General features: G+C 51.7%; 1 protein-coding gene across 1 annotated transcript in view; it reads left to right on the top strand.

The window, feature by feature from the left end:
• The window catches only part of Myo18b (myosin XVIIIB), a 189,161-nt gene that overhangs the window by 113,611 nt on the left and 52,473 nt on the right, over nucleotides 1–23,077 (top strand). Inside the window, exons 39-44 of the mRNA XM_051176362.1 lie at nucleotides 1,477–1,629; nucleotides 12,104–12,217; nucleotides 15,039–15,155; nucleotides 17,731–17,814; nucleotides 18,639–18,776; nucleotides 20,935–21,120. Of these exons, the coding sequence (XP_051032319.1) occupies nucleotides 1,477–1,629; nucleotides 12,104–12,217; nucleotides 15,039–15,155; nucleotides 17,731–17,814; nucleotides 18,639–18,776; nucleotides 20,935–21,120 (792 nt within the window). The remainder of the gene's footprint in view (nucleotides 1–1,476; nucleotides 1,630–12,103; nucleotides 12,218–15,038; nucleotides 15,156–17,730; nucleotides 17,815–18,638; nucleotides 18,777–20,934; nucleotides 21,121–23,077) is intronic.

Below are 23,077 nucleotides of genomic sequence, written 5' to 3'. Positions count from 1 at the left end.
CTCAAAACCCTCTCAGAGACTGGAAGTCCCGATTGAGGTGTCGGCAGACTCTGCCAGGGTTCCTGCCGCCAGCAAATGGTGTGTTGGGGGTTTAGAGCCTGAACTACCTCATTCTTAATCTATATCGCTTCTAGAATATTCCAGAAGCACCTTTAGCATCCCAGGAGAGGCATCTGGCAGGCAGGCAGAGATCCCTAACATGCAAAAGCAAGTTCCTCAACCTTCCTAAGCTGTGACCCTTTAATACAGTCCCTCACGGTGTGGTGACCTCCTGACCATAAAATTATTTTTGTCGCTGCGTCATAACTGTAATTTTGCTACCATTAGGAGTCGTTATGTAAATGCCTGTGTTTTCAGATGATCTTAGGCATGTGAAAGGGTCATTAGACCCCCAAAGGGGTTGAGACCCACAGGCTGAGAACCAGTACCCTATGAGGAGACACACATCTTATTCTTTTCGGTGTCCATCTATTGGCTGGACCCTGTACTTTGCTTTTGCCACTGGATCTTCCTGGTGTCTTTAAGGGACACTAACCAAGTTCACACGGGGTCCCAGTGTGACCCTGTCTATTCCGTGCTTTGCCTGCACCTGTCTTGTTGGCCTCTGGGAAGACATGGAAGTCACCATGACAGAATGTGGCATCTTTGTGACCTTCCTGTCCATGGTTCCCTGACAAATGCACAGTTCTGGAGGAAGGAATCTGTGCACTCCTGGGTAAAGTTCCACCCATAGAAAACGGCTCCTGTTGAAGACGACCTGATTCATATTTCAAAGCTTCATTTGGGGTTTTGGAAGGAATACAGCTGCTGTTTGCTGAGAGCCATGATGAACTAACTCCACAGCAACCAGCAGTGTAATAGGGGATGATGTGGAGAGAGTCTCTGTGTGGATCCCACCTGACCTTTTCACACACACACACACACACACACACACACACACACACACACACACACACATCAAATCAAGTGCCAGTGAGCCCCCCAGGAGGCTTCTTATTCCTGTTACGGTCACTGCCTATTTGGGCTGCCCCAACTTCTCCAAAGAGTCTGGAAGTCCTTAGCTTGATACAGAGGAAAGAACAGAAGGAGCCAGGCCTTCCAGATCATGGTGATATGAACGGTCCTGTGGTAACCCTGGGGCTGAGCACTCACAAGGCTGAGCAGGTGTCTAGTTTCATAGCGTCCTGATGATTGGTACTGTCTCACTTTGCATTTGAGAGTGGAAAACAGTCTTTATGCTGTTGTTTTGTTTTGTTTTGTGGTTTTGAGAGGGGGGTCTCATGCTGTAGCCCAGGCTGGCCTCAGGTTTAGAGCAGTGCCTCCATCTAAGCCTCTCCAGTGCTAGGCTTAAAGGTAAGGGCCACGATGCCATGCGAGAGGCCAGAGGAGGCAAAGGTGAGCCCACGGAGCTTAGCTCTCAGAACCTTCGTCCCGGTCACTGGTTTGCATTTAGACCAGCCCTTCTTTGGCTTCCAGATTGGCCATCGTGACTTTGATGTAGAAAAGCGTCTCCGCCGGGACCTCAGGAGGACCCACGCGCTGTTGTCTGACGTTCAACTCCTTCTGGCCACCATGGAGGACAGCAAGACGTCAGTCAGCAAGGAAGAGCTGGAGAAGGTGCACAGCCAGGTGAGGAGTGAGATGGAGTGAGACGGGGCGGGGGCTCTTCTGAGAAACACAACCAGAGGCTTCCTCCACCTGCACGGAGGTGGAGAAGCAGGCCAGGAAGTCACAAGGCAGTAGAGGGAGAGGGGCAGGATCTGTTCCCTTCTGCTGCGTGGAGCGAATTGTGCCTGCATGGAGGGCATGAGCAGGTTAGGGCTGGGGTGAACTGGCTGAAACTAAGTATGTGTGAATGTATGAATGCCTTTGGTGGCCACCAGGGCTGGGTATAGAAGACGCAGGTACAGGGCTAATGTTGCAAAGTCGCCTCCTGGCAGAAGCAGGGGAACAGCCATTTGGCAGCCTGCTTGGATGCTAATGACACTGGTCAAGGTCTTGTGAGGGTTGCCAGCTGCCACTGGATGGAATCCTCTCCATGCCTCCTGCCTGTACTGAATCCTCTGTACACGTTGTTACCTGCTATCGCCGCGCAGCTTAGTACCTCCTGTCAGCCAATGAGCAGAGGCTTGCTCATGGATTTCCATGGTTCAGTCCGTGATCACTTGGCCCCATCCTTGAGGCTGAACATCATGGGAGAGAGGGCGTAGTAGAGCAGAGAAGCCCACCTAATGGCCAAGAAAGAGAGGGGGGAGGGGAAGAGGGAGAGAGGAGGAGAGAGAGAGCTGGGGGGGGGGGAGGAACACTGGACAAAGTTCCACCAACCCAGGAGACACTGGGATCTTCTCTCTTCCCTTACTGGGCTGTTCTCATCGTGATAACCAACGTTCTGGCTTACTCCAAATCCTCTTTGTCTTGTGTCCTGGGCAAGGCAGGGCATTCGCTCACCCTGTGAGCATACTGCAACCAGATGCACTTAGTCACTGTGAGACCTTCAGGGGGTGCAGAGGGGCGCTCCATGACCATTTTATACCGGGGACTTTCTGCCCAGTGGTGGTGATATGTGTGGCCAGGTAACACGGGAGTAGGCAACAGAGCTGGGACCTGAGGCTTTTGACCCTGAGTGAAGAACCAGGGTCTCTGTGTCACATTCATCTTCCTACCTGTTGGAGGAGGAGAGTAGGGGAGGCCTGGACATCTTGGCTCAGCCTGGGACTGAGCATGCGCCTTACAGAGTGAGAACCTCACATCCCTTGTTCCTGCTTCACGGCCTCCGAGTCGCCTACGGGTAGTTTTCTCTGCTTCCCCTCTCCCCCTTTTGAAGGTATTCCCGACAGTCCCTCTCCGGGGTTAAGATGTGTGTTCCCAGGAAGCAGCCGTGTTTAATGAGGGCAGCCTGAGCAGAATCAAAAACCCTCATTCTCCCGAAAGTCCTCCTCCAGCTCACTGTACCCGGCTCCCATCAAAGGGATGCACAGCCTTGGCTCTCTGCCGCTGTTGTCATGGAAATGACTGTAAGGACCGGAGCTCCTGGACCAGAGGTCAGGTCACTTTGGTTCCTGGCACACGTGTCCGGATGCAGGAGCCAGAGATAATTAGATAAAGCAGTGATGGTTCCCGGTACCACTGCAGCTCCTGTCTGGTGTCTGGCATTTGTCCTATGCCTGATGGCCCTAGGGACAGAGGCAGGGACGGCAAAGCAGGAGGGAGAGTGAGCTGAATTTGCACGTCGCTGCTGAACAATTTCCTCCGTTTTTCCATGTGTTTGCTCAACGGGTATTTATACGGCACCTCCCACATGCCACGTGAGTGGTGAGAGATACAGAAAGGATTGTCAAAAGTTTCGGTACCCAATGTATGAAATCCATACCTGATGGAAAAGGCAAACAGTGGCGCAGATGCTTCCAGTGGCCTGCTTCTGGGGGAGGAAGGGACAAGGCAAGGTCCTGGGTAGGGAAGCTCAGAGGTGTCTGCTACCTGGGGTCAGCTCCTTATGCTGGGAGGAAGGAAGGAAGTGGCGAGGGCTTGGCTTTTCATCCCAAGTGGGTAAGAAAGGAGCCACTGGCATCTTCTAGCAGAGCCTGACTTCTGTTCTGAACTGATGGGACTTGCAGATGAGATTTGGCTGACGACAGCATGTATTGTTTCCAATGACCCTTGCCTAAACAGTTAGATATCCCTGCATTTAGCCCATTGTGCTCCCAAAAATCTGAGGCGCTGATGGAGCACTTTACCCAAAAGCACATGCCAAGAAAGGCCAACCTTGGCTCACCTAATTCAATCTTCTTAACCAGTGTCCAGAGCCTGGTGTGGACCAGGCTGGACCGCAGAGCCTTGAACACAGCTGCACCTCAACAAGCTGAGCATTGTTCTAGAACAGCATGCTTCTAGTCCTCCCTCCCTTCCTTCTCTTCTGAAATCAAGTCTGGGTTATAAAGAATCTGCTTAGTTTGATCTTTGGAGGCAGGAGTTGGCCCAGGCTGGCCTTGAACTCTCCACCCTAGGCCTTTGAAGTACTGGGAATACTGTGTGAACAACCATGATCAGCTTCAGATCTGAATTTTAAGCAACCATCTCATGGGCCAGAAGCCTCTTAGCTACAAAATTCCCTTCACCTTAGCAGTGCAACCATTTTGCAGGTGAGGATGCTGACTCTGGGGTGATGGTCATCTGGTCTACCTCAGTTCTATTACTTGGAAAAGACCCAAATTTTTAGTCTAGGGTATGTTGTCTGGTGTTTCTAATTTCATGTCGGGAGGAGTCTCACATTCAGCTCTCCCTAAAGTGGACTATGGTCATAACTTGTCACTCCAGGAACTCCAATAAAGGTGTCAAACACTGGGGTGGACCCTGGGTATTTACAGGTTGCTCATGGAAGGTTGAACCCCAAGGGAGAAGGTTATTTATCTTGTAAGGGGACTGGACAGAGCTGTGTAATGGGTTCAATCCCTGCCTAGGTGACCCTGAGCCAGCCCCTATCTTTCAGGGATACCTGTGTCTGATCTTACAGAAGGCACCACACTCCAAAGAAGACCAGATTACAAAATCTTTAGAATTCCTTTTGTAAGACCTCCAAGGTTGGGGCTGGAGATGGAGCTGGCAGGCTGCTTGCTCAGCATGTATGAAAATCTGGACAGGGGCCTTCAATCCCAGCACCTCACACACACACCTCAGGTCTTGGGGTGTGAAGGCAGGAAGATCAGAAGTTCAAGGTCATCTTTAGCTGCATAGCAAGTTTGAGGCCAGCCTGGACTACATGGGACCCTGTATCACAAAAACCCTTCAGGGACAGCAGGGCAGAAAGAAGACCCTGGGTGGCACCCCTCCACCACTCACCTGTGTTGGCTGCCCCGGGTGGAGGGAGCATCTTTCTTTGGTTTCTCCATAAAGCGCTAATTCGTTCCCATGGGATGTTTTCACTGAAACTAACCTGGAAACAAGTCATTCCAACAACCAAGATGGATAATTGAGATAATCGCTGCACCAGTAACATCCGTAAGACCAGGGGTTGGCAGGAGCTGATACCTGCTCCAAGGAAAGAGCGGAAGCCAGTGGCAGTTCCTGGGTGCTGGTTAGTTACGTGTTTGCTTATTCAGTTAGTCTTCATTTGATCCGTGTCCGTGACCTTCCTTCCTGGAGGAGGCACGCGCTCGGCTTTGGTTAACTGAGGAATGGGTTTTGCACACAAATCTTTATTGTTTTACCTAATTCACACCCAGGGCCACGCCCTCTCCTGCCTGCTAAGATCACAGGTCTCTGGCCCTGCCCTCAACGGGGCTCCCTAGTCAGTCTCTTGTGCTCTGTTTGCTCTTGTTAAAAGCCACCTGTAGCTTCCTGCCACGAATTCTCTAAAGCTGCTTGTGTTACCGAGAGAGTTTTTCCCTCACACTGGGGCTTTTCAAATAACACTTGGGTGCTGCCCTCAGCCTGAGCCCCAGGCCACCACCTGACCTTTGGAGGAAGATTGGTTCCTTGCATACAAGGTCTACAACCTGTTTCCCATCATCCTTTGCAGCAACTCTACATTCTTAAGTGTTTGACCTGTGGTGTGCCTAGCCAAGCTCCTTTCTCCAATCTCACCATCGTCTCCAGCAGTGTGTCCCCCACGGCGGTCCCTCATGTCTATTCCCCCCCCCCCTCCGCCAACTTTGCTTGAACTATGCCTCTGTGGCGCTCTAGTTTCTACCTTCAGATTCCTCTTTGCCCAATGGTTATCTGTCCTCTGATCTTGACTTCAGCATGCTCTCCGAGTGCCATCTTTGTCTCCCGTGGCTGGGGTGGAAGTCACCATGACCTGCCGTCTTTCCTGTGTCACTAGCCACCCGGTTCTCCTCCTTAACCAGAATCGCAGAGGCTATAAGAAGCAAACTGGATTTGAACCCAGGGATCCAGAGGTCCAGATGTTGGCCCTGCCACATCCCCGGTGCAACACATCCTTCCAGAACCTCTGGTGCTCTGGTGGGCCCTTCCCCCAGGGACTGTGGCTGGGCCATTAGGCCTTGCCCATCTTCATGGATTCCCAGCTGTGATTAACTACCGGCCTGGGTTTCCCATCAGAGAAGACTGATGACCCTGGATCTATCCCCGGTGCCCTTAATTGGCGCATTTGTCACCGTGTGTCACCTGTGCTTCCGTGAGACAGGGGAGGTAATTAACAAGCCCTGGGAAGATGCACTGATGGGAGTCTTTGTGTGACCAGGCACCTTGGGGACATGTCTCCCCAGCCTGCAGCCTCAGAACAGTGGTCTCACTATGTGTTTTATTTGAAGAACTTTGTTCCCCTCCCCCCACCTTCTAAGGATGATGTTGGAGGGAATTGATTCAATATTAACCTAACCTCCTCCTGTCAGGGGAGATAAAGACCATGTTGTAATTGGTTGGAAACATGGTGGTCACAGGTTTGCTCGCCCACAAATATTGACACTTCCAAGGCGGTGATGAACGGAGCATGAAGAAGGCCCCGCTTTTACATTACAGGCAGAGAAATCTAGTTTTCTGTCTAAAGGACGGCTTCTACTTACCCAGCTAGGCAAGCAGCAAAGCCCTGAGCCCCCAAGGTGACACTACCTGGAGAGTAAATTGTTTATACACCACCTGGCACCCTGCAGTGCCTCTGCTCTGTGACCTGACCCTGAACCCCCAGAATAACGTTAACTCAGTGGCTTCTGGGACGTCAGCACTGGTGCTTGGAAATGTGTCTACATAGAATAAATCCCCAGTGACCACACAGGCTGCCAGCCATCTCCACCGAAGGCTGGAGCACCATGAGCCATCTGAGGAAGGGTGCTTAGAGGAAGAGAAAAATCTGCAAGAGGGGGGAAGGAAAAGGGAAAAAGAAAGCTTGGGTGAGATTCTGTGTGTAGGAGCCAGGAGGAATGGCTCAGTGGGAAAGACCTGAGTTTAGATCCTCAGCATCATGTGAAATTCAGGGCATGGCTTTGGATACCTACCTGTACCTCCAGCATCGGGGATAGAGAAAGGCACATCATTCGAGCTCCCTGCTGGCCTAACTGAGGCGGTGAGCTTCCAGTTCAGAGAGAGACCCTGTCTCAAAGCAGCGAGGTGAATGGTCATAGACGAGAACACCCTGTGTTCTGCTCTGGCCCCGGCCCCGTATGCATGTGCACACTCACACACTCATATAACACACACACACACACATACACACACACACAGAGAGAGAGAGGGAGGGAGAGAGAGAGAGGTATGTGTCTGATTAGGGGTATGTGAACATGACTGTAGGTGCTCATAAAGGCCAGAAAAGGACATTGGAGCCCCTGGAGGTGGAGTTATGGACGGTTGTAAGCCACCTAACATGAATGCTGGGAACCAAACTTGGATCCTTTGGAAGAGCAAGTGCTCCTAATCACTGAGCCATCCATCTCCCTGGCCCCCCAGTGGACATTTTTAATAGGTTTGCAGTGATGGCTTTTGCTGCATGTGGTTGGGGTTGTCTTCAGTGTGGGTTGTGGGTGACGATCTCTGTAGGTGTCCAGCCTGCAAAGCGCCCAGGCTCGCCCTGTGAGTTCACGTGTGACGCTCCCCCTGTGGCATTTTTAATTCTGCACTTCTAAATCCCTCAAGTTGTTCAACCAAACCCAGAAATCTAGGATCTGAGCTCTGTACAGAAATACAGCTTTCCCATTCCACCCCTCTCCATATGTCTAGCTGACTTGTCTAGAAGCCCTGTAAGTCCAAAGAAAACAGTCCCCCGCATATTTAAAGCAGGCAGATGGCTTCTCGTAAGAAAGCAAAGTCATTCGGTGTCTTACGGTTGATGTGTATGCGATGGGGCTCTCAATCACCCACTCCGAATGCTAGTGACGGGTGCTGGAGTCACAGAGGGGGATGGAGACAGAGTGGGGATGGGTCCGATGGGAGTGGGGGAGAGACACTGGGAAGTGGGAAGAGGCGGTGAGGATGTAGAGAGATAGTGGGGATGGGGAGAGACAGTGGAAAGTCTCTGGTGAGGGCTGAGACAATGGGGAAGGGGTCTTTAAGCAGGAACTGTGTATAGGTGGATATAAGGGGTGTGGGAGCCAGGAGCACTTGGGTCTGGAGCCTTGAAGACTGGAATCTGACCTTGGCAAGTGGGGTGTCACCCTCTTCCCCTGCCACTGCACTGGGGGATACTGCAGTATCCAGTGGCCACACAGGGCCAGAGGGAGTGTGGAAATTCCCATCTCCCCAGCCCCATAGGAAGGACAGCTTTCTCCCTCCTGTGTAGGGAGGGAGCCTGGAGGCCTGGAGGCCTGTCCCCCCCCCACCACCACGGGGGGGGGGCTGCTCCATCCTTTGATCCTTTGTCCTTTGTGCACAGGAGCAGCAAGTGCATGCACGTAAGGACTTGGTTTTTCCGCCCGCCGCCAGCTCCAATTAACACACCGAGACTCTGTATTTGATACAGTGCTGTTGGCCAATTACTTGTTTCTTATTGGCTAACTGTCTTAAGTATTAACTCATTTCTGTTAATCTATGTATTTCCACGTGGTCTCATCTTACTGGAGAGCCGGCTGGCATCCTGCTCTCTCCAGACTCTCCATGTTGACCTCCTCCTTACTACTGCCTCGAACCCTCCTTGTCTCCTAGTCCCGCCTATCTTGCTTTCCTATTGGCCAACAGCGCTTTATTCATTAACCAGTATGAGAAACATATTTACAGAATGACAACTCCCATCACATGCAGGCACCATGTGTCTACACACTGTCTCTCTCTCTCACACACACACACATTCACACTCACACATTCACACACTCACACACACTGAAACACATTTATAACTCACATACTCATTCACACACTCACACATTCACACACTCATACCCACTCATACACATTCACACACATATACATTCACACACTCACACACATATACATTCATACATTATCATATACATACATACACACACACACACTCATAGATCAGTTTTTCTCCCAGTCCATGCTGTGTGCTGTGTGTGTGTGTGTGTGTGTGTGTGTGTGTGTGTGTGTGTGTGCCTTTGACTTGTTTACTCTCCTGGCAGGGTTCTGAGCCACCTAGCTCAGCTCAGCCTAAGTAGGGAAGAAGTCTCTGGGTAAATGGGCAGAACTGTGACTCAGTCTTCAAGGTGGCTGCATCTGGATGCACCATTACAAACGTGTCTCCCAGGCTGGGCTTGCCCGACATGTGGGGGCCCTGACTTCATTCACTTGTGCTATCAGAAGGAAGGTCTCTTGCCACCTTTCACCTCAATGTCCTCGGTGCCAGCGCGTATTAGGAGTGTCATAGTCTGTCTCCAGCTGGGCATGCAGTCAGGTTGATCACAAACAAATGGACGTTTGGGAGCTAGACATTTCTCACACAGTCTGTAGAGACGGGTGGAGACTGAGTGACTGTCCAGGCTTGAGTTCAGATCCTGCCATTTACAGTGTCTATGGCTGTACAAGTCACCAAGCCCTCCACTTGCAACCAGAAAGGATGGGAATGGCTACTGTAGAGGCGAGATAATCTACACTTGGAAGTGTCCAGGGCAGGGGAAGGTTCTTTTTGAAGACCTGTGTGTGCCATCCCGATCTTACATACAACTCATTGCCTGTACCCTGTAGGCCTGCTCAATACACAGAACCATCCCACGCATGTTTTGTGGTTGGGAAAAACCAAAGCTCAAAGACTCTGGGTAGTCTGCTCAAGGTCACAGGCGCACTGGAACCCCGCCGTGTCTGCCCTCTAGGTTTTTCCTAGCCTTCCTGTGATATCCAAGCCCCGCCCCCTCAGGGTAGGTGGGTCAGCCATGGTGAAGAAATATCTCACCCCATGATGTCTGGCAGTGTTCATATCCAGAGGCTGCGGACTTGAGAGTCGGGATGAGGCCAGTGTTCACTGGGTATGAGAGCCACATTTACATTGCTTAACAAAAAAGACACAATGTAGAAGATACACTGAGCCTTGATGGCCTCCAGCAGACACCAAGTGCACTGTGCTGGCGAGGTCAGCAGTAGCCCAGCCCACAGGAGGCTAAGAGAGGTAGAGGCCTGGACTTGAGCTGACCCTGGCCCCTCTTGCCCTGCTGTGAATGTTTGGTTTGAACACAAGAGACCTTGTCCGTGGAGGGGAGGGGGGTGGTGACTCACAGCGGAAGATGTAGCAGCAGGCAGCCCTTACTGTGTACCCTGCATGCCAAGCTGGCCTTTAGGGGCAGAGAATAGCCTTTTAGTGACCCACTGGCGACTTCATACTCGGCCTCGGCGTGGAAATGCCAGTGGGTGATTCTTGCATGGGTAATCCATAGTGGGAAGTGGACCCCGTGGCCTGTGTTTCTTCCTGTCCCCTGGAGTATAATAATTTGGAATCTTTAACATCCCGGAATGATGCCCACCAAGCTGCCTGGCAGGGCCTTGGGCTATGAAATTTTTGCTCAGCCCACACAGAATAGGGTAGAATCTAGACCTACCTCCCTGTGCACCTCTTAGACCACCCACCCTCCCCCAATTTGTCAAACCTCAAATGCCTCCTTAAAATAAGTTGTAATCGTCCTGTCTGGGATGTGTGTGTGTGTGTGTGTGTGTGTGTGTGTGTGTGTGTGTGTCTTGTGCTCTTCCACTCCACAATAAGGCTTAAAATCCCCACATCAGGGGCTGGGGATACAGGTTGGCGGTGAGCACTTGCCTGGTCCATGTAGGGCCCCGGGGTCCTTCCTCAGCACTGTACAAATGAAACAGCACTCACAGTTGTGAATCCTTCTGTTTCTCTCCAAACCCAACCCTCTCTCCACCTGCTGGAGCACCTCCATGTCCCCTTCCAGGAGGACCACGATGTGTCCTCACTACCCATCCATCATAGGTCCCCTTCCTCCCCATGACAGCCAGGGGGCAGTCACATCACTCACTCCTGAGAGGCCCCAACAGCCTGGAATGGAGTCCAAGCCTGTGGCCGGCTCCTCTGTTACCGCCTTGACCCCTGGGCACATCCTCAGCCTCGTCCCCTCTTGTCTCTGGAGGTGCAGCTGCCTGGCTACCTGCTCTTGGTGCCTTGCTCTACCCCAGGGCTGTGCTCTTGCTATGACCTCTCCCCTGGTTGTGTCAGGACAGATTTATTCTCAGTGAGGCCTTATTCAAGCTCTGCTCCCTGGCTCTGTGGAGCCCCTTTGCCAGCCTCCCTGCCCCACCAGGGGCCTGGGGGTTCTACCTTGGCGTATGTATCTAGTCTTATCTCTTCTGTGGATGGTGCCATGCCAATGCCCGTGACCCACACCCTTCCATTCGTTATCATCACGGCTGCAGTGACATATGGGTGGGGCACTTTGACATTAGAGCTGCTGTTTGTCTGTCTGGTGGCTGGGGTAGGGATGGTGGAATCGCTTCCAAGTGGGCAGTGCGCAGCCTCGGGCTGGACGCGCAGAAGCCTCTTCAGCAGGACCCTGGCCACTCTCCCTCCCAGACCAAAGGCCTTTTGTTTCACTTTGTTTCTAGAGTCAGGGTGGCCCTGAGACTCACCGTCCTCCTCCTGCCTCAGCCTCCCAAATGCTGGGTTCCAGGTGTGGGGCTCAATGATTGGATCTTTAGCTCTTCAGGAAATGGTGGCTTCTAAAGTGAAAGTATGCTGTGTGTCTAGGGAATTCTGGGCTTGTCTCTGTGGGGTGTTTTGTTTCGTTTTTTTTTTGCAACTGTGCGGCTTTGGGCGTGGCACAGACCCACTCTGAGTCCTCAGTGTTTTCCTCGTGTGTGTGTGTGTGTGTGTGTGTTTTCTGTATGGAGGTTCTAATTCTGGGCACAATGGGGCACTGTCAATTGCACACTGGACATAGGGTTTGCGGGCTGATAGGGGTTCCTGAATGGGACTTGTCACTCCTGGGGGGGGGGGCGGCAGCATGAGCCCGGGTGATGGCTACCAATAGATGAGAAGACAGAGGATAAGAAGGCTTTGAGGCAGAGGATCTCAGCCCTGTCACAGGACAGTGCTGGCTCTGAAGAGAGCTCAGACCAGGGTTCCTCACACACAAATACTCCCTGCTCACACACTGTGTGTTGACAGACGGGTGTGAAGGTTCCAGAATAGCCTGGTAGGGAGGAAGGGTGTTAGAGAAGTGACTCTCTCCCTTCCTTTTGTACCCCCGTTCCTGTCCAGCTGGAGCAGAGTGAGGCCAAATGTGAGGACGCCTTGAAGACCCAGAAGGTATTGACTACGGACTTGGAGAACATGCACAGTGAGCTGGAGAATGTGACCCGGAGCAAGAGCCTGGTACTGTACCTCCCACGGCCCCAGAGTGCAGGCTCAGGGTCTGGCATTGGCCTGCTGGGGACATAGCCTTGTATAGGACTAAGATGCTTAGGATGGCTCTATGGGGCATCCCTTGAGACCCCACTGAGTCACGGGGGGGGGGGTACGGGCTTCTGTTGTAGACCTTCCTTCTGGGCATCCAGCTCTATAAGAAGGATAAGGGAACTCATGGTGGACCTACTGACTGCTCAGCTCCCTAAGAATCAAAGGGGATCTATTATGGTCCTACTGGGTGCTGGATACTGAGTTAAACAGAAAGCATACACATGCATGCACGCACACACACACTCACTCACGCATGCACACACACACACATGCACACACAATGCTCACACACACATGCACATGCACACACATACATGCACATGATGGTGTGAGATCCAATTTATAAAGGCAAGACAAGGAAAATTTTTGTGGCTCTACTGTGAGCCCAGTAGCATGAGATTGCACCTACAATGATGAACACAGCTGATCATGTGCCCTCACAGCTGATTTGTGTGCTCACAGCTTAGGTGGCCCCCAGGAGCCTCTCACAGCCTTACTGTGTTCTTACCACCATGGAGACTCTTGTCATTTGCCACCAGACTGCTGCAGCCCACCTTCTCTAAGAGAAAATAATGTCTCTAACAGGCTCACTTCAACTCCCAGCCATCAGAAGACGTTGCTATCCATTATTATTGTGTGGTCACCACCATTGGAGGGAGGCAGATGAGCCATATCCAATGCCCGGAGTCTGGATGATCAGACCCGGCTTAAATTTGTACTCGATATACAGAATTCTATAGTCCGCATAGAAAAGGAGAAGAACTAACTCAGACTCATGCAGGCTCCCAATGAGCCCTTTTCTCCTGTATTTTATTCTTTCTAAGTTAAGGGGAACATGTCCAGAAACACATACATGTGCAACACACATTGTCTCAGGGTTTCTGTTGCTGTGACAAACACCATGACCAAAAGCAATTTGGGGAGAAAAGGATTTATTTCATCTTACACACTCACACCATACTCCATCACTGGGGAGAGACAGGGCAGGCCCCTGGAGGCAGGAGCTGATGCAGAGGCCATGGAGGGAGCTGCCTGTTGGGTGGCTCCTCATGGCTTGCTCTGCTTTCTTACACAACCCAGGCTCACCTGTCTAGTGGGCAGTACCACCCACAATGGGCTGGCCCCTTCGCAGTTACCATGCCTCACAGGTTAATTTAAGGGCATTTTCTCAACTGAGACTCCCCCTTTTCAAATGTCTCTACATTGCATCAAATTGATGAAAAACTAAACCAAAACAATCGGCCCCTTGTCAGCTTGGACACAGAAATACTTTCACTATCCAACTGTAACCTTTCCTTTCTCGTTTGCCCCCAAGACTACATGTTAATAGTAACATCATAATATTAAAACATTTAAGCTGTAAAAGTTCCCCAGTCTTTTAAAAAAAATCCAAACACTTTAAATTTTAGTTTCTTCAAAATGCCCAAGTCTTTTTCAGAGTCCAAACTTTCTCTAAAATACCCAGCATTTCAAATTCCAAAGTCTCTTAACTGTGGGCTCCTATTTTAAAAACGGTTCCAGACTTTCTTACTTCAAAAGAAGGGAGATCGAGTGCACGGTCTCAATCATTGCAAAGCAAAACTGAAACTTCGGCAGCATAAAAAGTGGAGCGGTTGATGTCGAGGTCGAGGTCGCTGTTATGAGCCTCTGGGATCCAAGGGGCGCCATTTCTCTGGCGCTGCGGTGTGTGGCACACACAGCCTGTCTGCAGGCTCAGGTGAGCGCCACTGTACAGCCGCTGCTGTCCTCCCTAAGCCAGGCCACCATTGTCCCTACTGCTCATCGCTCTCATTCCAGGGTCCCACACAACCGAGCTCTAAGCACCCAGTAGCTTTTGCAGCCCAAACTTCAAACAGCACCACAGCTCTTCCAAAAAACACACCATCAGGTCTATCACGGCAATGCCTCCACAATGGGGTGCCTACTTCTGTTCATTCATCATTTCTATTGCTCTGCCAAAAGAAACTTGGGAAGGTTTATTTCTTATTGTTGCTTGAAGTTCATCACTGAAGGAAGTCAGAGCAGGGAGCCTGAGATGGGGACTGAGGAAGAGGCCATAACGGGGGGGGGGGGGTGGGGGGTGGGGGGGCGGGACTGCCTCCTGGATTGCTCTCCATGACTTGCTTCACCTGCTTTTGATACACCCCAAGACCACTCATCTAGGTAGTAGTACCACTCACAATGGGTTGGGGCCTCCCACATTAATCATTAATCATGAAAATGGCCCAATATATACATGTATATACATAATACACACACACACATTTTCTCAACTGAGGGTCCCTCTTTTCCATTGACTCTAAGTTGAGTCCAGTTGATTTAAAAAAAAAAAAAAACTAACCAGGACACACCTACACATGTACAAGCACACACATACACAGTATATGCCCACATACACACACATACATACATACATATCAAATCATCAAATACTCATGCAAAAGAAATGCCCTTGGAAAGAACCCCCCAATCAAATTCATCCACCCACACAATAGACATTTATTTGCCACCTGTTGGGTGCCAAGTCTGGTACTCAACGCTGGGATAGGCCTGTGTGTAGGACAACGTCCCTGTTCTCGGGGTTAATGCAGGTGTGCGTTTACACGCCTGTACTATGGATCTTTAAACGTGTATGCATGGATTCCTAGAGGTCACACAGGCTGTATCCACACCTACCTGAACATCCGGTATGCACTATTGCCCACGCCTTCACTGCTCGGCCTCTGCCTCCCTGCAGGTGGATGAACAGCTGTACAGGCTGCAGTTTGAGAGAGCAGACCTCCTGAAACGCATCGATGAGGACCAGGATGACCTGAATGGCCTCATGCAGAAACACAAAGACCTCATCGCACAGGTCAGAGCCCTCTCCCAGCTTGTGGGTTTGGTAGATTTAACAGCCAGGAGGTAGGTGGGAAGTGTCAATTCCATGCATCCCTGAGGAGTCATGGTTTGTGCTCTGGAGGGCAGCTGCAGCCGGAAACACTGACTTACTCATACAGCCACCTCTTTGTTCACACACACATCAGCCACACACACTCACACACACACACACACACACACCAATCCATCCATTCAGCTGTATCTTAGTCACTGGTCCATCACTGTGAAGAGACACCCTGACCGCAGCAAAGGAAACGTTTAACTGGGGCTGGCTTACAGTTTCAGAGGCTTAATCCATTATCATCAGGGCAGGGGGTATGGTGGCATGCATTGAGTTGGAGCAGTACCTGAGAATTATATCTTACTCTGCAGAAACGCACATTCACAGAGAGAGACAGAGATGACAGAGACGGGGGTGGGGGTGGGGAGGGGGATTCTAATCCTTCTTAAATACTGCCATTCCCTGATGACTAAGCATTCAAATCTGTGAGCCCATGGGGCCATTCTTATCCAAACCACTGCAGTCTGCCTTTCCATATGCCCGCACACACATCCCCACACCTATCCACTATCTACTCACTATACCCATCAATCTAGCCACCACCCATACACCCAGCCATCCAGTCTGTCTGTCTGTCTGTCTGTTTACTGAGGACTTGCTCTGTATTTGGCACCATACACAATTTCAAGGACACTTTGGTAAGCAAAGGGACATCTTGATTTCCCCTCCTGCTTGTGGCTTTGTGAGCTGAACAGATGTGGCCACGGAGCAGAGCCAGAGCGGGGTGTGGTGGGAGGTGGAGCTAGCAGACTGAACTGAGAGTCCAGGAAAGGACTGAAATCAGGCAACACTTGCTTCCCTCAGGGGGAGGTGCCAGGTGGAAAGCTGATTGGGGATCAGGAGTTAATGAGTCTGAGGTGGAACTGAGGGATCTGGAAGGAGGGCAACAGGTGTGTGTGGGAGGGAGACACAAACAAAGAGTCTGTGGAGCATTGCAGAGGGGGCACTCAGGGATGCCAGAGAGGAAGGATAGACCAGGCTCCCAGATGCAGTTGTTTGAGGAGTGGTGGGAAGCACTGTCAAGTGTTGTGGGAGCAGAGCTGGAGAGGTACAGCTAGCGTGCTACTCCACCCTGGATTGCAAAGGTGTCCTCTGCCTTGTCCTACAGGAGGGGGAGCTGAAGCGTGGGGGTGGGTACTCAGAGCCACAGTGTCAGGCAAAGCAGAGGGAAGATGAGAGGTGTGATGTGGACTTGGGCAGTGAGGAGACAAGGTGGCTTGGGAGAATGGAAGTGTTGTCTGGAGTGGGGGACAGACCGAGGCTCCCAGGAGGTCTCTGACCATAACCCAGGAGCATGGAGCATCTCCCACTCACACTCATCCCCAGAGGTGATCCGTGCCCTCTGGCCTCCAAAGGCCAACCCCAGGATTGTCTGCAAGACAAAGAGATGTAATCCATATTAGGAATAGAACCAGGAGGGTTATAGCCACCATCATAGAGAGCCTGTGCCTGAGTTGTAGTTAATTTCGCCTGGTGTGGAAAGTGTGCTGTTCGGTCATGAGTGGAGAACTTGCATGGGCTGTGATGGCAGAGCAGAAGCAGAAACCTCACTCCTCACAGACTGCCAAGCTTGGTTGTTGCCTCCAGATCCTACAGGGGCCTTAACTTCCCTCTCTCTCTGACACTGGAACTAACCAATGGAGGGGGCCATGTAGACCAGTGTTAGATGAGGAGGTCAAACAGTGGAGAATCCCTGGTGTCCAAGTGCAGGGTCCCAGTTCCTTTCTTCATTGCCTTGACTGGATAGACGCCACCGAGGGGCAGGATCACCTGGGTTCATGATTTCAAGAGTTTGGTGCCTGGTTGCTTGATCCCAGGTACTGAGGAAGGACGTTGCTGTAGCAGAAATGTGTGGCTTTTGGCTGACAGGAAGTAGCAGAGCCTGGACAGGGCATACCCCCATGACCCCAGTGACCTTCTTCCTTCATCTAACTTGCACTTTCCACAGTTCCACCAGCTGTCTGTTCAAAATTGAGATCCATGATGGGTTAAACCATGCTTGAAGGCAGAGTCCCAACAAGCAGCTCCCCCTGCCACCCAGACTGTGGGAGATACTTCACGCTCAAAGCACGGTGCCACTCTTGGAATGTTGTCCGGGCACCACAGGCAGCACTGTTTGTTCTGGGCTCTCCAACACGTGTCATCAAGACCTCTGCAATCACTGAGTCCCTGGGCTGATATCATGGGATGACTCAGCAAACAAAGATGGGGTGTTGGGAAGCTATGACTCAGCAAACAGAGAGAGACAGGTGTATAGAAACGATGACTCAGCAGACAGAGATGGGGTGTTGGAATGTTGTTACTCAGCAGAGATGGGGTGTTGGGAAGCTATGACTCAGCAAACAGAGATGGGTTGCTGGGAAGGAGTTAGAGGCAACTTTTAAGAACCAAGCGTTGTCACAGAAATTCTGATACTACGGGGATCTGAGGGTCAAGGAAGAAGTGATTCTTGCAAGGGGCCTCTTCACCTTGTTTTCTGCCTCACCAGTCTGCTGCTGATATTGGGCAAATTCAGGAGCTGCAGCTACAGCTAGAAGAAGCCAGGAAGGAGAAGCAGAAACTGCGGGAGCAGGTATGTGCTCGGAGCCGCCATGCTGTGGGAGAGGTAGGAGCTGGTTTGTGCTCGGAGCCGCCATACACTGGGAGAGGGGAGGTTCCCCTTGAGCCCAAAGGATCACCACCCAGTCATTCGCTCAGCTTCAATCATGTGACAAGTGAATGGAGAAAATTCTAGTGAGCAGAGGCCTGTCCCTGACTCACACACAGATGGCCCATGCACCATTCAGTGCTGCCTCGTCCACCTCCTCTCTGCCTGCCTGAGAAAACGGTCCTAGGAAGAGAGGACACCTGTGAGTCATGCCCACACCCCTTTGGGGAGTCTCCCATTGGATTCCCCATCCCTCCAAAACTCAGTATCTGCCTGGGCATTCTATCCGAAAACTTCTCTAAGCCCTGCTAGAGCTCGTGCGCATGCCCGTCAGAGCGGCTAGGTCTTATCACACATGGGTGTGTACCAAGTCCCATCGAGCAGAACAAAGATGGCTGTTGGTCTCCTTCTGAAAATGGAGAAATGGAAACTCAGGCAGGAAATGACATGCCCAGGCTCACATAAACAAAAAGCAGACAGTAAGCTTGTCTCCCAACCCCCCACCCCCCACCCCCCGCTGTGTCTTCAGATGCAGGAGTTTCTCCCTAGCCAGCTTGGCCCTTTGTCATAGCAGGACAATGATTGAAAGTCTTGCTTTGTACCCAAAAGGCTCTCTGGGTCAGGGCTAACGTGAGGGTTGGCAGTGCTGGCCTGTGTGGACTGTCAGTGTGTGGCAGTCGAGCCAGGAACTGGTGCCAGGGGTGGGACTCGGGGCCAATGGTGCCAGTAGACTCCTCTATGTGTTCCAGCTGCAGGTGGCCCAGCTGCGCATCCAGTACCTGGAGCAGTCTACCGTGGACCGCGCCATTGTCAGCAGGCAGGAGGCCGTCATCTGTGACCTGGAGAACAAGACAGAGTTCCAGAAGGTGCAGATGAAGAGATTCGAGGTACCTGGGATCCATGAGCCGCTGGGGGCTGGGGCAGGGAGAGCTGTGTGAGTTCCGCCTCTGCCAGGCATCACTTGGTTTGCATGCCTGGCGTGAGGTGAGTCCGACGGCTCCGTCCGTGGGTACGACTCTTCCCTTCCCCTCCCGTATACTAAGCATTATTTGTGGGCACTTTCTTTCACACCCATCTGTGAAGCTACATCTTGGTACAAACAGGACAGACATATGAGCACAAGCCGAGTAAGGCCATGACTGTACAGATGGAGCCTTCCAGTGTGGAGAGCCCAGATGGCTTCCAGGATGAGGTCTGCAGTATAGCAAGACCCTGGTGGGCTTGGATGGGGTTTGTCAAGGACATAGACATCAATCTTGAGCTGATAATTTCAGTGTCTTCATTTCGTCTGTGCATTCCTGCCAGCCTGGTCCTAGTGCCGTATCAGCCCCAAATAACACACAGAGACGCTGTATTAATTATGAAACTGTTGGCCTGTTACTAGTGTTTCTTATTGGCTAGCTCTGTCTTAAATATTAACCCATTTCTATCCAAGTGTTTCCACGTGGTCTTATCTTACTGGAGAGAGGGTCCAGACCTCTTCTCTCACATCCTACATCTTGACTCCTCTTCACTACGTCTCCCAGAATTCTCCTTGTCTCCTAGGCCCACCTATCTTGCTCTCCTATTGGCCAACAGTGCTTTATTCATTAACCGATAAGAGAAACATATTTGCAGAATGACGTCTCCCATCAGACCAAGGGCACAGGACATTTACAGAGGTCACCTCTATTGTTGAAATCCTCCCCCATACCGCCCTGTGCTTGACATTCAGTAACACTTGCAGGACAGGTCTCACCATTGGAGTGAGACCATGGCCCCCAGGAGGCAAGCTGAGATTCAGACAGCAGAAGCTGATTGACACCTGCCCTGACCCTCCCCTCAGGGCCTGAAATGTAATTTCTCTTCAGCCCTCACTCCTTCCCAGCAGCCTGTTTGGATGTGAAAGGCCATGCCCCTCATTCTGAAACTCTCCCAACCCCAGGGCATGGGGTCTTTGATTTAGCTGCTGTGGATAAATGGGAGAAATTCTCGTTGACTTTGACCTCCATAGATTTTCCAAGCTGCTTCAGGGACCACTCAGGCAGGGCCCTCCAGACCCCTGGAAATGCTGAATACTGAACTTCATGGTTGCCTGCGTCATGCTGGCTCTATGGAGTTCTACCATAGACAACTGATAGCAGGAAAAGAGAACCTGAAGGACCCCAGCCTTGTATCCACTTGACCCCTCTGTCACCATTATCTAAACAGCAAAATCCACGTCCCTGCTGTCCTGGGTCCTTGGAGACACTGTCCTGGGTCCTTGGAGACACTGTCCTGACTCCTCTTCATCCCCTCCCTCCCCACAACTATCTCTCAAATGGAGCCTAACAGGGCAGCACCTCTTTTGGGTGATAGTGTGATGTTGTCTGACCCTGAATGCGTCTTCTCCAACCACGGCTCCCACAATTCCCAGCAAGGCTTGAAACAGTCACATGGCAATAGTCATGTGACCCTTGTCTGTCTCAACACTCTGTTTGCCCACTGGGATACCACAGATCAATGGGTTCCAGGCTTGTTGGCTATCTAACAAATCCAGATAGCCCTGAGGTTTTTCTAGCGTCCAAGATGTTTTGGTCTTCATCCCTTTGTAGTGAGATGTCCACCCCGCCCACACCTGTTGCACTGACCACGCCCATTGGGGGCATGGGGACAGGTGCAGGCTTGACCTGTGGGGTCTAGGTCTGGAATCCTGGACCCCAGCTCACTCTCTTAGTTCCTGGTTGGAGACAGAGAGCATGGGAGGGGCATCTTTTGAGCGGGAACACCCCCAAACAAACATCTATCAGCCTATATTGTGTCCCAGAATCTTATTTCCCACGCAATATCCCTTGGTTATGTGTGATGGGTTTCTGTCCCTGGGAAAGGCAGAGCACTGAGGGTCCAGAGGGTCCCTGACAACAGGGTCAGCTCTAGTGTGCAGCCCAGATGGGAACCACAGTTCTTCCCCTGACTCACTTGGCACAGGCATGCAGAGGCCCAGGGAAGAATCTGCCTTTTTGGAGCGCTTGCTCTGGACCCCTGGTTTCTCCAGGTGAGACCTACACTGCTTCCCACCCTCCCCAGGTCCTGGTAATCCGGCTTCGGAACAGCGTGATCAAGATGGGTGAGGAGCTGTCCCAGGCAGCCAAGTCGGAGGCCCAGCAGCGGGAAAACAGCCAGTATTATCAGCGGCGCCTGGAGGAGCTAAAGGCAGAGATGCAGGAGTTGGTGCACCGGGAGGAGGAGGCCAGCAGGCGCTGCATGGAGCTGGTAAGGCCCAGCCCTCATGGGCTCTTGTGGAGTTGAGCATTTGGGCTAGCGTGGAAACTTCCTTTTGGTGGGTAGCGATGCCTTCTTGACGGGCTTTTGGGGTGGGTTACCAAGAAGGGAGAAACAGAAGGCATGGGCTGAGAGATGACACTGACATTGGCTGCAAACTCTTGAGGTGTACCCTAACCCCGCCGAAGGCCTTCTCTACTGATAGAAGCATCTAGACTCAGGCCAGTGTTCTGTCCCTCATATAGGGGATGCTAAGGGCAGGGTGTCCTCAGGCAACACGGAGGGAAACACTATGTATTTAACTGTCTTTCCTGGTGATTCAGCAGCCATCTCAGTGTGGAATGCTCACGGTGACTGAGGGTAGGGAAAGTCGCGGTAATTGCGGGTTCATTTCTGGGCTTGGAGCAGAGACAGGAAACGTGGGAGGTGGAAGAGGCGCCCAGAAAATCAGGGTCCGATCATGCACACTGCCCATTCTGACCGAACGGCTTCCAGTGGAAATCCTGTGTCCACTGTGAAGAGGTAAACGGAGGCCCTGGGGCTCTCCACCATGCCAAAACCGAGGCTTGGCAAAGGCACAGTTACTCACCTGAGGTCACAGGAGTCTGTAGCTCTAGTCTCACTATTAGTCACTGGGTCTCTTTCTATCCATGGCATGGACCAAGTACATGTTTTATTTTTTTTTTTTTTTTTTTTTTTTTTTTTTTTGCCTTGTGGGAATTTTCTGTCTTTTGAGGTATTGTCTTAAGAACGGTTCCCTTTGGGGATCGCAGGGCACCTGACAGCGTCAGTCTTGGGGACAGTCATATTGAAGGGTTCAGGGTTCTAATTCTGCAAAGGGGACAGCACCCCCCTTTGCCACTGTCACGCAGACTTCCCGCAAGTTACCCTACACTAACACTGCCCCTAAGGTCCCCAAAGTGAGGCCACTTCCCCGTGCCAGGGTTTACCCACCGCTGTCCTCCGCTGCAAATGAGTTTCTCAAGCCACCGTCTTCCACAGCCAGAGTGGAGCTGTCAACTCCACCCTTGACAGGCCAGCTTCCTAAGTGGTGACAGGCGAGGTGCTATACAAAGACTGAGGTCCCCAGACAAGTCCAGGTCCCCGACTGGAGTTTCCTTCCCCACCCCGAGGGAGAGGGAGAGAAAGGCTTTCCTCCAGTTGACAAGCAGGGTTCATTAGCAGCCTACTTCCTGTGACACAGCCTGTCTGTGTCAGCCACGGGGAAAGTGACCCTAACCTGCATCTCCAGTGATGTCTTTGTTAGCTGGCTGCACATGAAGGCACACTGGCCGGAGAAGTGGCATTTTTCTTCCCTCTGCTGACTCCCTGCTCCCAAGTCCCCTAGTCCCCTTTCCCATTCTCCCCTCCGTGCCCCTATTCCTAGTGTAATGTGCATCTCTTTAGAAACCCTCAACAACTGGGAAAAAAAATTAGTCAGATGTCACTGTTGCAAAAGCCCCAGGCAGTTTGGAACCTCTCAGAGCAACCTTGAGATGCGTCCACTGTGGACGTCTTTAACACATGACTGCAAACTGGGTGTGGCTGAAGTCACAGACGGAGCTCTCAGTTGCTGTGGATAGAGAGATCAGAGCCTGAAATGGGGTGTGCTGGGCCACACCCGCCATGAAGACCCCCTTCCCATCCTCCCTGCCTCCTGGTGGCCGCAGGTCCTCCTGGCCAGTGGCGGCTGGCAGCAAAGCTCGAGTCTGTGTCTCCATCTCCACAAATGTTTTTGCCTGAGGGTGCAGGCTCACCTGCCCCTCTGCACTTGTGAGGACCGTTACCCCTGGGTTTGGCGCACACCCTAAATGGTGGTTGTGTTGATCTCAATCCTGAGTAGACGTGTGTGAGAGACAACCACCCAGATCTCATCCGAGGACTGCAGGTGTCACCCCTGCTCAGCTGCCATGACAAAGGCATCTGGCACATTCTCTGGTCTCTTCGG

Source organism: Phodopus roborovskii, unplaced genomic scaffold (genome assembly GCF_943737965.1).
Source record: "Phodopus roborovskii unplaced genomic scaffold, PHOROB, whole genome shotgun sequence".
Lineage (NCBI taxonomy): Eukaryota > Metazoa > Chordata > Mammalia > Rodentia > Cricetidae > Phodopus > Phodopus roborovskii.
The sequence above is the reverse complement of the archived record's forward strand: the minus strand, read 5'-3'. Positions and strand labels throughout refer to the sequence as shown.